We start from the raw sequence: 12,443 nt of genomic DNA on the forward strand, positions 1-12,443 counted from the left end.
CACATAGGAAACATGGAAACTTAGTGTAACCACTTTGTTGACCTAGTAACATTGAAATAACTTTCGAGTCTCCACAAATGATCCACTTATGATCAGAGTAGCTGAGCTTATTAAGAACAAATAATTCAAGATTTGCATAGCATTCTTTCAAATGGACTGAATGTCCAACGTCCAACAGGCACAGAAGCATATTGATTCCCATTGTGAAGAAGTACAGCTTTCAAACTTCTTTTTGATGAATCGATGAAAAGTCTCCATTTCTCTGGTGCATACGTTATGTTGAACATTTCCATGGCGCCGGGTACATTGTTACAGAAAACTAGGTCACCCTATTGGTAAAAAGGGACAAATTCCCTTTCTCTAAATCGGTAGGTACCATGAAAATGAAACACCGGAGGCTAACATATGTCTTTCTTTAAGTCTAGACATAATTCAGACTCAATTTACCGCTTATATAGGCTACATAATACAGATACATCGAACCCATACCGAACCTAAAAACCCATTTAATAAGAAAATTTCAGGTGAAATTTGTGACTTATCTATAAGTGATAGAATTTTTTTACTATTTTTTCCGTAATCTGCACACAAAATACTGTTAAATATCTAGTTAAATATCCTACAATTTTTTCATCGCAGACCTGTGAAATTGATCAATTGAGGCATCGCAAGAGAAACTTTGTTGTTGGAATTTTTGAATCATTTCAACATCATTTAGATACAATCACAATGAATACAATCCTTTCCTCTCCCGTATTGATAGGTTTCTTATAGGTAACACTTTTATTTTGTTTTTGTATCATAATGTAACGGTTGTGACGACATTGTCAAATATAAACTCTTCGAATATCTACGTGAATTTACTCTTCCGCGTGCTCAAAGATGTGTGTCATTGGTAGATGACCCAGACAAAAAAAGTGAAAACACTCAATAGTAATTTCGTAATGTTTTAATTGTCTGTAAAATGTTGGAAACGCGTACTTCCTATCTTCTCGAAGAGTAGGCAGGATACAGCGATATAAATAAACATCTTAACTTGATTATCTAATCACTCTTCGATGATGGAAAGGTGTTTTTTATGGTATTTGTTTCTTGAATGTGTGTTAGTGTGTGTTGATGTTAATTCAGTAAGTAACCGTCCAATAAATCTGAAGTATACTTGCAAATTTGTGGAAAAATTAATATTATGTGTAAAAGCCAGGTTTTTCATTTTTTCAGATTAATAAACTGAAATACAACTTTTTCGTCGCTGACAGTGATAGTGTTGTTATATCAGTGAAAGTCAGAGGTGTCAATTAGCAGTGATTCCACCACGAATAATTTTACTAACGCTAAAATATTAAATGGTTGACATGCACTACTAAAAAGTCCATGGTCTCCCTGTTTTCAGGAGATTCCCATTAAGATTCATATCATATTCTGATCTTCACGTCGAGTTGCTACTCCTCTTAAGTACACTCTTCTCCAGAAACAGAGGTTCAAGTAATTATAAATTAATTAGAGACAAACCCTGTTGCAAAATGTACCTTTCGTAAAAACTCCTGTGTAGCGAGGATCTAAAAAAACTTAAATTATCTTTATCTATCTTTGACTCCGTGTTTATGTACCACGTGGTCGAGATTGTCAATTCCTAACTCAATATTTAGCCTCATAAGGAGTAATACATTTGCCTGATCCGACGACATAATCTTGCCCAATATATTATCATGATTTGTTCGGGTGTTCTCTAAATGTAAAGTGGGGGCCCTGTAATTGTTTTGAGCTGATTTCTATTTTTCGAAACAGTTATACAGTTCTTTTCATCAAGTGGCGAATCAAACTCAATCTCGACAAAGCCCAAACCATTCTCTTCAAACACTCGAATACCACCACCGTCTTCATATAATTAACAATCTGTACTTTAGCCTCCTAGATGAACTACCATTGCAAGATTCGGTGACCTACTTGGGCCTTACTTTCAGATTCAGCTAGGTAACCGATGCCTTACGCAATATTGGATGGAGTCAAAAAAACCTATCATATTAAAAGACTGCACTTTCAAGTTCCAAAATTGAAAAATAATAATAACCTTCAGAAGAATGGGGTTAACAAAGAAATAACTATCTCAAAACCGAAGAGAATGGAACTGATTTTTTTTTCAAGGCATATCAAGGCATATAAATAATCTATTGAAGTTGGTATAACTTATATATCTATGATTTTTCTCTGACGCTTCAAATCCATGAGTATCATATCCATTACAAACGAACTTTTACGTTGGTACCATACTTATTATGTGCATATCTAATGTACTTTTATTATATTAATCAATAAAAGAAGTATTTTTTCAAAAAAACCTCGCAATAATGCCTTTCTTATATGAATATCATGCTTTTTTTTTAAATTTAAAATTCTGACTCCGCTTCAAGAGGTGTCTGATTAAAAACAAAAAAAAATTATTATAAAAAATCATCAATAAATCGGAGCTGTTTTTGAAAACTCCAAAGATTGTTTGTTTTACTGATCCCTTAACACGGCTGTATATATTCGTTTTCCCTTCAATTCTTCACCAGTCTATTGTATACAGCAAGCACTTAATGTGATGGCGAGTGATCGCGCCGATACAGAATCTCCCAAATGAATTACTGTTGGATTACGATAAGCCCCTCGCCGGCCGTTGTCCTATCTTAAATTAGTTTTAATTAGGGTAGCAAATGGAACATGACTTCTTTGTAATTTCTTTTCATATTTCATTTAGTATTATAGGTAGTAAGTGTAAATGGTACACTTTATTAAAATGTTATATAATGATACACTTATCCAAAAATAAACTTTAATCAGTCACTATCTGAGTACAAATTTTCTCCATATTCATTGCTGCTTGTGCTGCTATCGTATTTCAAATTCATAATCGCTAGATTTACCTCTGAACGTCTGTGAATGTTTCATTTTCCCAATATTTCCGCTCTATATCTACTACATGTCGGTAACGCTTTTGCCATTTCTCAGAAATGATTTGATCAAACTCGTGCTCCAGATTCCTCACAACTTCCAACTTGAAATAAGTTACATTTTTTTTGTTGTTTTTGATAGTAGCCCAAATGAGTTTAATGGGATTCAAATCCGGATGGTAGGGTGGAAGTCGCAAAACGTTATGTCCGTGTTCAAGCAGAACCTCATCAAATTTATATCTAACATGATGCTTTTCATTACCTTGATCAACTTGTATAATTTGGGTTTGAGCATGTTAGGAGTGAACGTAATACTTTTTTCGTGCAGCCACTTCACCATGTCAGCCTACCGGTCGGTCACGACTACCGAATTCACATGTAAATTTGGGATTACCTTTTCTTGTAATCATTTAACATAATTTTCAGAATTCATTTCTGAATGATAATCTCCTGATGTTGTGCCTGCTTCAAATATTAGCCGACAATTAGGTATAAAGTGCATGTCATCAGGGCCGTAGCGAAAAGAAATACCAGGGGGGAGGAAATCCAAATTTTCCCAACTCCACCAGAAAAATTTCCCAACTTTCTAAAAAATGGAAGCCAAGGGATTAGTTACTACTATAATATGTTAATTGAACTTTTTTGAAGTTTTGAAACAACTCAGAATTTCAAATTATGGATCTCCAAGTTATGCATGTTGGGAAATTCCAACCTTCTCCTGGTTCTTTCCCGTCCCTTCCCATGGCGACGGCCCTGCATGTCATTTCCTGCATGGACAATAATGAGTCTTGGTTCCTTCCCAATATTTTTAAATAATCCATTGGTTGATTCATCAGTCCAGTTCTTGGAATATATATATGTCCACTATGAACTTTTTTACCGTAATACGACAATCTTTCGTCTTATGAAAGTCGTAAATAATCCGTCTAATCTGTGAATACTCGTACTCGGGAATATCAGTTACTGGTGCTCTTCTAGGCCGCTTTTTTTTTGAGGTGGAAAATTTTACTTCTCCGTTATATGCAGAAAATTAATTGCGCTTCTTCTTTAACGTAAATAGTTATTTTTAAAATTTATTCAATGTTACCTGTAGCCAGAGATGTTTTATTTTTCATATTTGATAACGTACCCGACTAACATTTAACAATGATTCTTGATGACTAGTTTTTTGTTAGGCGATAACACTTTTTCAGAAACAACACAAATTATTCAGACAATGCCAAACGCTAACAGCGTTGGAGGACAAGTAATGATACGCTTCTGTGCAGAACATTTATATGTCTTGCAAGAGCTGTAGTGGGGGTTAAATTGACGGGCTCGCCATCACGTTTGGCGCTTGCTGTACCTAGCACGAGTTTCTACCAAGCATGTTCTCAGATCACATCTTAATCTATCCTGACTCCAGAATTTTTTTGGGGAAATGTTGTAATAGGGCTACTACTCCCTTGAGTATGCCACTGAGTGAAAATATATAACTTGAAGTTGAGCCGTTAAAAGCACGTTGATAATTGAATAAATAGAAAAATTAATTATCTCAAAAGAGTATTGCGAATGATTTTTCCTAAGTCGAAGCAACTTTTCTGTAATCTACATGAAAGTGATTTTTTCACATTGATTTTCAACGTAACATATTTTTGTCACTTTCCATTCAAATCACATATCAAGTCATTTACAGTATATGGTCTCCAGTCACCGCTCATTTAAAATTGGGCCCTCATCCAGATTAAAATATATCAATTTTTCAAACACATATGAAGGAGCAATGATATATATGCAGATATTCAAAGGAAATTACCCAAATATACAAGTAAGTAAAAAGATTAATTAGTTTGCCATGCAAAACTGAATAATTTCCATTGCAAACGTGGACTTACTATATATGTATCTTCGATACGTTTATTTTACGCCATGAATTCAAGGCCACCTTGAAACTTCTGTGACTAGCAATTTTTATGATCTTGCTATCTTGAAACTGTTTTTTCCTGGAATTAAAGATGTTCTAAATGTGTTGCTCACCAAGAGTAAACTTAAATACACCTTGAGTAACAGCAACAAAATAGTTGAAACCGATCGGCCGATTTTAATTTTTTTTTTTATTTTCCACGTTTTTGCTATCTTGAAACTGGTTTTCATTAGAATAAAAAGTGTTTCAAATTTGTTGCTCACCGGGAGTATACTCAAATACACCTTGAGTATCAGCAACAAAGTAGTTGAAACCTGTCGGTCGATTTTTATTTTTTTTTAAATTTTCCTCGTTCTTACTATTTTGAAACTGGCTTTCCTTAGAATAAAAAGTGTTTCAAATATGTTGCTCACCAGGAGTATACTCAAATACACCTTGAGTATCAGCAACAGAATAGTTGTAACCGATCGGTCGATTTAATTTTTTTTATTTTCCTCGTTCTTGCTATTTCGAAACTGGTAAAACTGGATAGTGTTGCTGATACTCAAGGTGTATTTGAGTATACTCCTGGTGAGCAACAATTTTGAAACACTTTTCATTCTAAGGAAAACCATTTTCAAGATAGCAAGAACGAGGAAAATGAAAAAAAGAATTAAAAATTGGCCGATCGGTTTCAACTATTATGTTGCTGATATTCAAGGTGTATTTGAGTACCCTCCTGACGAGCAACAAATTTGAAACACTTTTCATTCCAAAGAAAAGCAGTTTCAAGGTAGCAAGAATGAGGAAAATGAAAAAAAAATCAAAATTGGTCGATCGGTTTCAACTATTTTGTTGCTGATACTCAAGGTGTATTTGAGAGAACGATGAAAATGAAAAAAAGAATTAAAAATTGGCCGATCGGTTTCAACTATTTTGTCGCTGATACAGAAGGTGTATTTGAGTACCCTCCTGATGAGCAATAAATTTAAAATACTTTTCATTCCAAAGAAAAATATGAGGAAACTGAAAAAAAAATTGAAATCGGCCGATCGGTTTCAAATCTTTGTTGCTGATACTCAAGGTGTATTTGAGTATACTCCTGGTGAGCAACAAATTTAAAACACTTCTTATTCTGAGAAAAACCAGTTTCAAGATAGCAAGAACGTGGAAAAAAAAATTTGAAAATCGGTCGATCAGTTTCAACTATTTTGTTGCTGTTACTCAAGGTGTATTCAAGTTTGCTTTTGATGAGCAACAAATTTAGAACATCTTTAATTCCAGGAAAAAGCAGTTTCAAGATAGCAAGATCATGAAAAATAAAAAAAAATATTTTTAAAAATGTTTCGCTATATCCAAGCTTTAGCAACTAAATATTCTGTAAAGATCAAAGGGAAAGTATATAATTTATTGAGTTACCTTGCTATCTTGATATCACGATAGCATTATTTGCGATTTCTAGGTATCGGCACGAACAACAAAATCGTTGTTTTGGCAACTAATTAGCTACAAATTGATGTATTTTTTTGCAATTTTGCTGGATTCGCCTTGCTAGCCTGATAGAGCTAAGTTTTTGTAGATCGGTAACATTGAGAAATTTACTAAGTGGCCATCGATTTATTCTTGAACGTCGGAATGAGTATTCTCTTATAACATGACAGATCATCCAAAAATGTTATAACTCAATTACACATTTTCTGTAATGAAAAAATTCAAAAACAAAGGATTCTACTACTCGTGCTTATTAGATTCGCAATCGAGATCAAGAAAATACTGCCAAAAGGCGTTCAGTTGTGTTTAGTGTAAATCTCACAATGAAGTATTACCTAAATACATTATGAATTTTCATCGAGTATTGGTCAATTCCAACACATCAAATCTGTTGAGTCAGTCCCGCAGAACTTGATATTAGGTTACGGGACAAACAGAACCCATAATATAACGAGCATCCTCAATTGGAAGCTGAAATTATGTATAACTGCTTCCTTAACTGTGACATGGAACAAAATGAATTAATTTGAAACATCAAGAAAGAATTCTGCTAGAATTCTGTTTGTCAAACAGAATTCTAGCAGATCTCCATATAATCGTGAAACTAGCTGAAGAAGAGGGGAATGGTAAAATAATTTCACTGAAATTATGTATATCGTCTATTTCATATAGTTGAATATGGATTTTCGAAGCGAAAAAGTTAGTTCAGTATCCAATAAATACCGAGGATATTAATCCAAGCAGAAAAACTTCAATAAGGCCCTATTTCCGAAAAGAACAAGTAATTAATTGGCATGATTGACAACATGCAACATAGGTGTTATTGAAAAATCGACATTTCTAACAGTAACGAGTATGAAGAAAGAACAGTCAATCCGTTTCTAAACTATAGACAGCCGAATTAATTGATATCGGATTGAAAACACCTTGATTAGAGATTACTAGCGAGAGGTTTTCCATTCAAAATGTACCTTGTCTCTCTGGATAACCTAATCTTAATAGGAAAAAGGAAAAATATTCAACATTCTTGGAGAGTCTTTCAAATAGCTATAACTCACCAATGATCGATGCAGTGAAGAACTGGATCGGCAGTAGAAAATGTTCACAGACTGTGCAATCACTGGCCAACACAATCACCGATTAAGAGGAAACAACACCCACAAAGTTTTGGGTTGAACCTAGCAAAACTGTTATTATCAGGAAGGGGACTCCTAGTCATAATTAAATATCACCATCTCGTCTTCACCTACCTAATATAATGCTCTTTGGTGAATCATAAACTTCAAAAGTCGGAGGATTAGTTAGAACGATTTCAGTAATATGACTTCTATATAATACCCTCAACAAAATAAAAACTAGGTATATCTAGAACATGTTCCAATGGAGATCGGCCTGCTGGAAGTGGGCTGAGTCGGATTCCCCATGCCTATTTAATTTTATCGCAAGTGTAAGAATCCGGACGAAAAATCGATAGTGCTTTGGTATTACCAAGAGCAAAAGTTCAAGATGTGCTGGAAGAAAAGCAGGAATCAAACAAGATGAGAGTTTCGCATCGAAATGGCTATGCCACGAGTTCGAGTTGCTACATAGTCAATTGTCGCCTTGACGTTGAGGAATAATGTAAAGAATATTTTTCCAGAACCCTTCTTGACAGAGTCGCAGAAGATATACTAGACGAGCAATGGTAACAAATACTTGAAGGTGACTATATCTCCCGAATTACCTGAGATTATTCCTATTCCAAATCAAGAGACTGGCACAAGCGTTACTCGTTAATGTGTTCACCAGACATTGGTCCCCTAAAACAGAATTTCGATCAGGAACAAAATTTCACTCGTAGAAGGTCATTTCGCTTATATTCAGGTGATATATCAAAACAACACAAAAAATGATCAGTCAATAACTGTGTAGGTTATTTTCAAAAAATCAGAAATAGTATACTAGAAAAACTGGTACTAATTCTTTGCCTGGCAACAGCAACTGGTCAAAATTATTGTCAAATCTACTCCTTATTTTGCCCCCAGTGAAACCAGATGGGAAAGCGATCGTAATTTAAAGCCACGAATATCTATAAAGTTCTAATGAAAAGATGTATGCTTGTACCAAACCATAGTGTTGATGAAAAATTTGACAAAAAAATTGAAGTCTAACGCATTCAACCGTAACAGTCAAAACATTACCCGTTCTGATCACCCAACCCCTTCCCACTGGAGTTGAGCCTCTGTTCGACTTGATGCTGGATATGTTCCAGCTCAGCAGGAATTAGGAGATCATTCTCTTTACATTATCTTTCGAAATTGTCAGCAGATGCTTCAGTTTCCTCCTGATCGGTGTTTAGTTCTACCAAACTGGTTATCCATTGTCGGTCTCGAAGTGCTTGCAGCTCTTGCCACAGGAGTATGCTGGTTATGTACATGCACCTCTTGTCCATTAGAGCAAGTGTACGTTGGTATCTTCTCTTCAGGTGTTTTATGATTCCGGTGTTATCTGATCCTGTAGAGTGAGCGCGTGGCTAGGCCGTCCAGTGTTCTTCGCTCCATGGATTGAAGAATCGTCTGTTGGAGCCATGTCGTAGCGTTCTTCAGGCCAGTCTTCGTTTCGATGCGAGGGATGTTTCCCATTGCACCATGGACGGTGCGCTGAAATTTTTTTCAATCGATTTCTCTGGCTCCACTTCACCTTCTCCTACTGTGAATAGTACGGAGATTGTGGTCCGTTCTCACAGAAAGAATAATTATTTATAATCCATTAAACGATATTCCCAATTGGTGACGTCAGAATCGAGCAGTCTCCAGGACAAGTAACCTTGAAGGTGCCTGCTATCGAATATCGAGAATACTGGAAGTAACGATGAATCGTAATGGAGGGGATAATAAACACCGCGAAAATTATTCTACTGATAAATCACACCAGAGTTGTCGATAAAAGTCAGTTTAAGACCAAGGAATTCTTGTAATAGTTGTGTTCTTAAGTGTTATTTTTGTGTCACTTATGATATGAGTCCACTAAATATGTATGTTAAACAGTATTTTCTTATAACTATAAGTATTTATAAGTATTTTCTTATAACTATGTAATGTAATGTTTACATAACTTTCAATTGGACATTAGACTCATATACTGAATACAACTCATGAAGAAGGAGAATATCATGTGTTCTATTTTTTAAGAATATTATACCTCGAAGATAAAATTTTTTATTATCAAGCTATTGCAAAAAAAACACTGAAAATAACAGTAAGTTGTCACGTTTTGAACTACAAATCTCCAGGTTACTCACTATATTCTATTCTTACCAGACTACCAGGAAATTACATCGAGAAGTTCAATAAGTTGCAGCATCTATTTGACAACGATATGTTGCACAGTAATAGAATAACTGCACAAGGCGTTTCCAGATACTTGATTTTAGATTCACGGACTGAAATATTTATACCTACAATATTTTCAGCGTAGATTATACCTCACCCAAATCATTTTCATTACATTTACAAAATTGTTTTCGAAAATTTATTATCAGGGTTATACCCAAATAAATATTTTTGGTTCTCTGCCAGTTTCCCATTAAGAGTAGGAAGCCCGAATTATCATCATCTTTTTCAGAAATGGTTTCAATTTCTTGCAGGAGACGTCGTTTGTTGGTATTGGACAGCCAGTGACAATCATTATATTTTTAATAGATAGCTCCGGTTCCTATAATGTACATGTAGATGATTGTTGGGCTCATGATAATCCAAATTTGGACTTTTCTGGTCATAAACTTAGTTTGACAAAACGTTCAAAAGGGTATGTACAATTTTTGATATAAGAAAATACCCAGCTAACTTTTGAGATCATAATAAAATACATGATTTTATAAAAACTTGTTTCAAAACAAAGTTAATATATCTTTAGGTATCTACAGTCAACATAGACGTACATTACGTACATCGATCCATTTTGGTGTTTTTTTCAAACTTTTGAAATTGCTTCATTATACTGACTAAATCGATCAATCGATGAAAATTAGTATAATATATGCCGTGGCACAATTTCAGTTAAAAAATTATATTCTATCATTCTTAACATGAGTCAAAAACTGTACAATTATAAACGTTTATTTCGTCTGATGCATCGATAACTTTTTGTAAAATCCCTAATTTCATCCAAATATACGTCACCATACCCTATTATTTTTTTGCAGCAAGAAGAAAATAATGAATGACTGGAAGAAATTCAAGAGCCCAGTGGAACACAAAACTTTATTATATTCGAATTTCACTTCATTTAGGTTTCCCGAAAAAGAAGAAATATTCTTTTCATGCAATGTTGAGGTGAATATTTTTATGTTACTATCCATGTTAATAATCATAAAATTTTCTCAATATGAACTTTATTCAAGATGTGTTTCACTACACAGCTTCTTCAGTTGAAGTGGTAATTTTACAATACATTTTATACAAATTCCAGACCTTAATTAGCAGTTATATGAATGTACGTACACGGATGTATTATTGTGTTATTAATTTTCAAATAATGTATTCAAAATTTTGATATAGATCATTTTGATATCTGATTAAGAAAGGACGAACAGTATTTACTTACTGTCTACTACTGGAAAAACGTCTTCAATATCTCAATTCAAAAGGGAATATTCCTAGAAGGTGGTATAAAAGCTTGTTGGCTTCGTACTTCCCCAATATTAAACAAAAATTGTGAGAAACTTCTGAAGAAAAAAGAGGTAATTCAACTCCAATTAAAATATTCACAAGAAATAAATACACAGAATTGATTTATTCATTAACAATATAATAATTTATCCAAACTATATCCACCCAACAAAAAAATTAGCCCAAAGATAGATGCGTGATCAAAATCTATTGGGTAAAATAAACAAGCCTCCTTACGCTGACCAATCAGATTTAACCGCAATCGGCTTGCGTAATTCATTGTTAGTGTCTGGTCAGTTACGTTTTAACGCCTGTGGTGTATAAGTATTTTAAAGTTTAAATTTTTTTTAATGTCAAGTACTGATACAGCTGAAGAAACTACTAATTCGTGTCCCTACATACCAAATAATGTTCCTATATCCAGCCGCATATTATTAAAAATGAATAAAATTTCGTTCGCTCCTTAGTGCGACTCTGTACAAGCAGCATTGTCTGGGAGATCACGTGCACTATGCATGATAATGTTTTGGAGCACTCCATTGCTTAGATGGACAAAATACTAATAGTGAATCTGTACACACATGTACACATGTACTATATTCCAACTTGCAAGTAATGTTTAACTACCAAGTTCAAATTTATTCAAACTTTTGTTTCATCTAATTTGTTATGAGTTTATTGTCTCTAATGTTTTTTATTACAGATTGACAGAAGTTTAGGAAGCGAAATCAGATACCTTTGGGAGCCTCATTACCGTTTACTAAATACTGAATTGAGGTATGGTTCACACATAGTCAGATGAGGTTATAAGGATAATCAACTGTCGTCATCAAAAGTACAATCACTATAAAAAAATAACCAAATTGAAAAAATACTGTTTGTCCTATAAGATCATCTTCCTCGAAGGGAATGTATATTTATGTTATATTTATTTCTCTTGTATCAGATGAGTGCTATTTTTGTTAATAAAATGTGTAAAAGAATGCTATTTTATTTAGGAAAAAAGGAAATCAAATTTAAAAAAAAACGTATCCAAAATCAAGCTGAGCAAAAGTTATAAAATCAACCTTAAAATTTAAATTAAAAGGGGTATATTTTAGGACAGATTAACTTTTGGGACAGAAAAATGTGAAAAACTTTCAAATGAAGGAAAAACAATTAATTTCAAAATGAGATCTTTAAGTGATGTGTAGATTGTGCAAAGAAGTAACTTTCAGACTCAAACTGGAAGATAAAGCCTTTTCAAAGCATCTACTTTCATATACCTAAACACTGAATTACAGGAAAAGAAAAATACTTTTGAAACAACTACTTTTATATGAACATTGAATTATACAAAAAACACGTTTTCCTATTCAGTTTGTAACTTGTACCCACTCCAAAAATTCGGTATGGAATTGAATCAGACTCATTCACAGGATTGCAACACAATATAGTATATGAAAAAAAGGAAATTTCACTTACATGAAACACTCGTCATCCTCAAGGGTG

The 12,443-nt window shown here is 33.9% G+C and overlaps 1 protein-coding gene across 1 annotated transcript; it reads left to right on the top strand.

Moving 5' to 3' along the window:
- The first annotated feature begins 927 nt into the window (after positions 1 to 927).
- Positions 928 to 11,929, top strand: LOC111506320 (uncharacterized). The gene is made up of 5 exons (XM_023161355.2): positions 928 to 1,127; positions 4,606 to 4,737; positions 9,929 to 10,089; positions 10,487 to 10,616; positions 11,656 to 11,929. The coding sequence occupies exons 1-5, from the start codon at positions 1,059 to 1,061 to the stop codon at positions 11,752 to 11,754; spliced, it is 591 nt and encodes a 196-aa protein (XP_023017123.2). The 5' UTR covers positions 928 to 1,058; the 3' UTR covers positions 11,755 to 11,929.
- The last annotated feature ends 514 nt before the right edge of the window (positions 11,930 to 12,443 follow it).

This window comes from Leptinotarsa decemlineata, unplaced genomic scaffold, assembly GCF_025532065.1.
Source record: "Leptinotarsa decemlineata unplaced genomic scaffold, Ldec_3_MD MMD2_tig00026307_RagTag_RagTag, whole genome shotgun sequence".
Taxonomy (NCBI): Eukaryota; Metazoa; Arthropoda; class Insecta; order Coleoptera; family Chrysomelidae; genus Leptinotarsa; species Leptinotarsa decemlineata.

What these genes read in the sequence shown, in the direction of transcription:
- LOC111506320 (XM_023161355.2), top strand. Translation starts at nt 1,059, where the DNA reads ATGATGGAAAGGTGTTTTTTATGGTATTTGTTTCTTGAATGTGTGTTA. An exon ending in GAAATTACCCAAATATACAA is followed by an intron (nt 4,738 to 9,928) that starts GTAAGTAAAAAG and finishes AATTTCTTGCAG; the next exon opens with GAGACGTCGTTTGTTGGTAT. An exon ending in TTGACAAAACGTTCAAAAGG is followed by an intron (nt 10,090 to 10,486) that starts GTATGTACAATT and finishes ATTTTTTTGCAG; the next exon opens with CAAGAAGAAAATAATGAATG.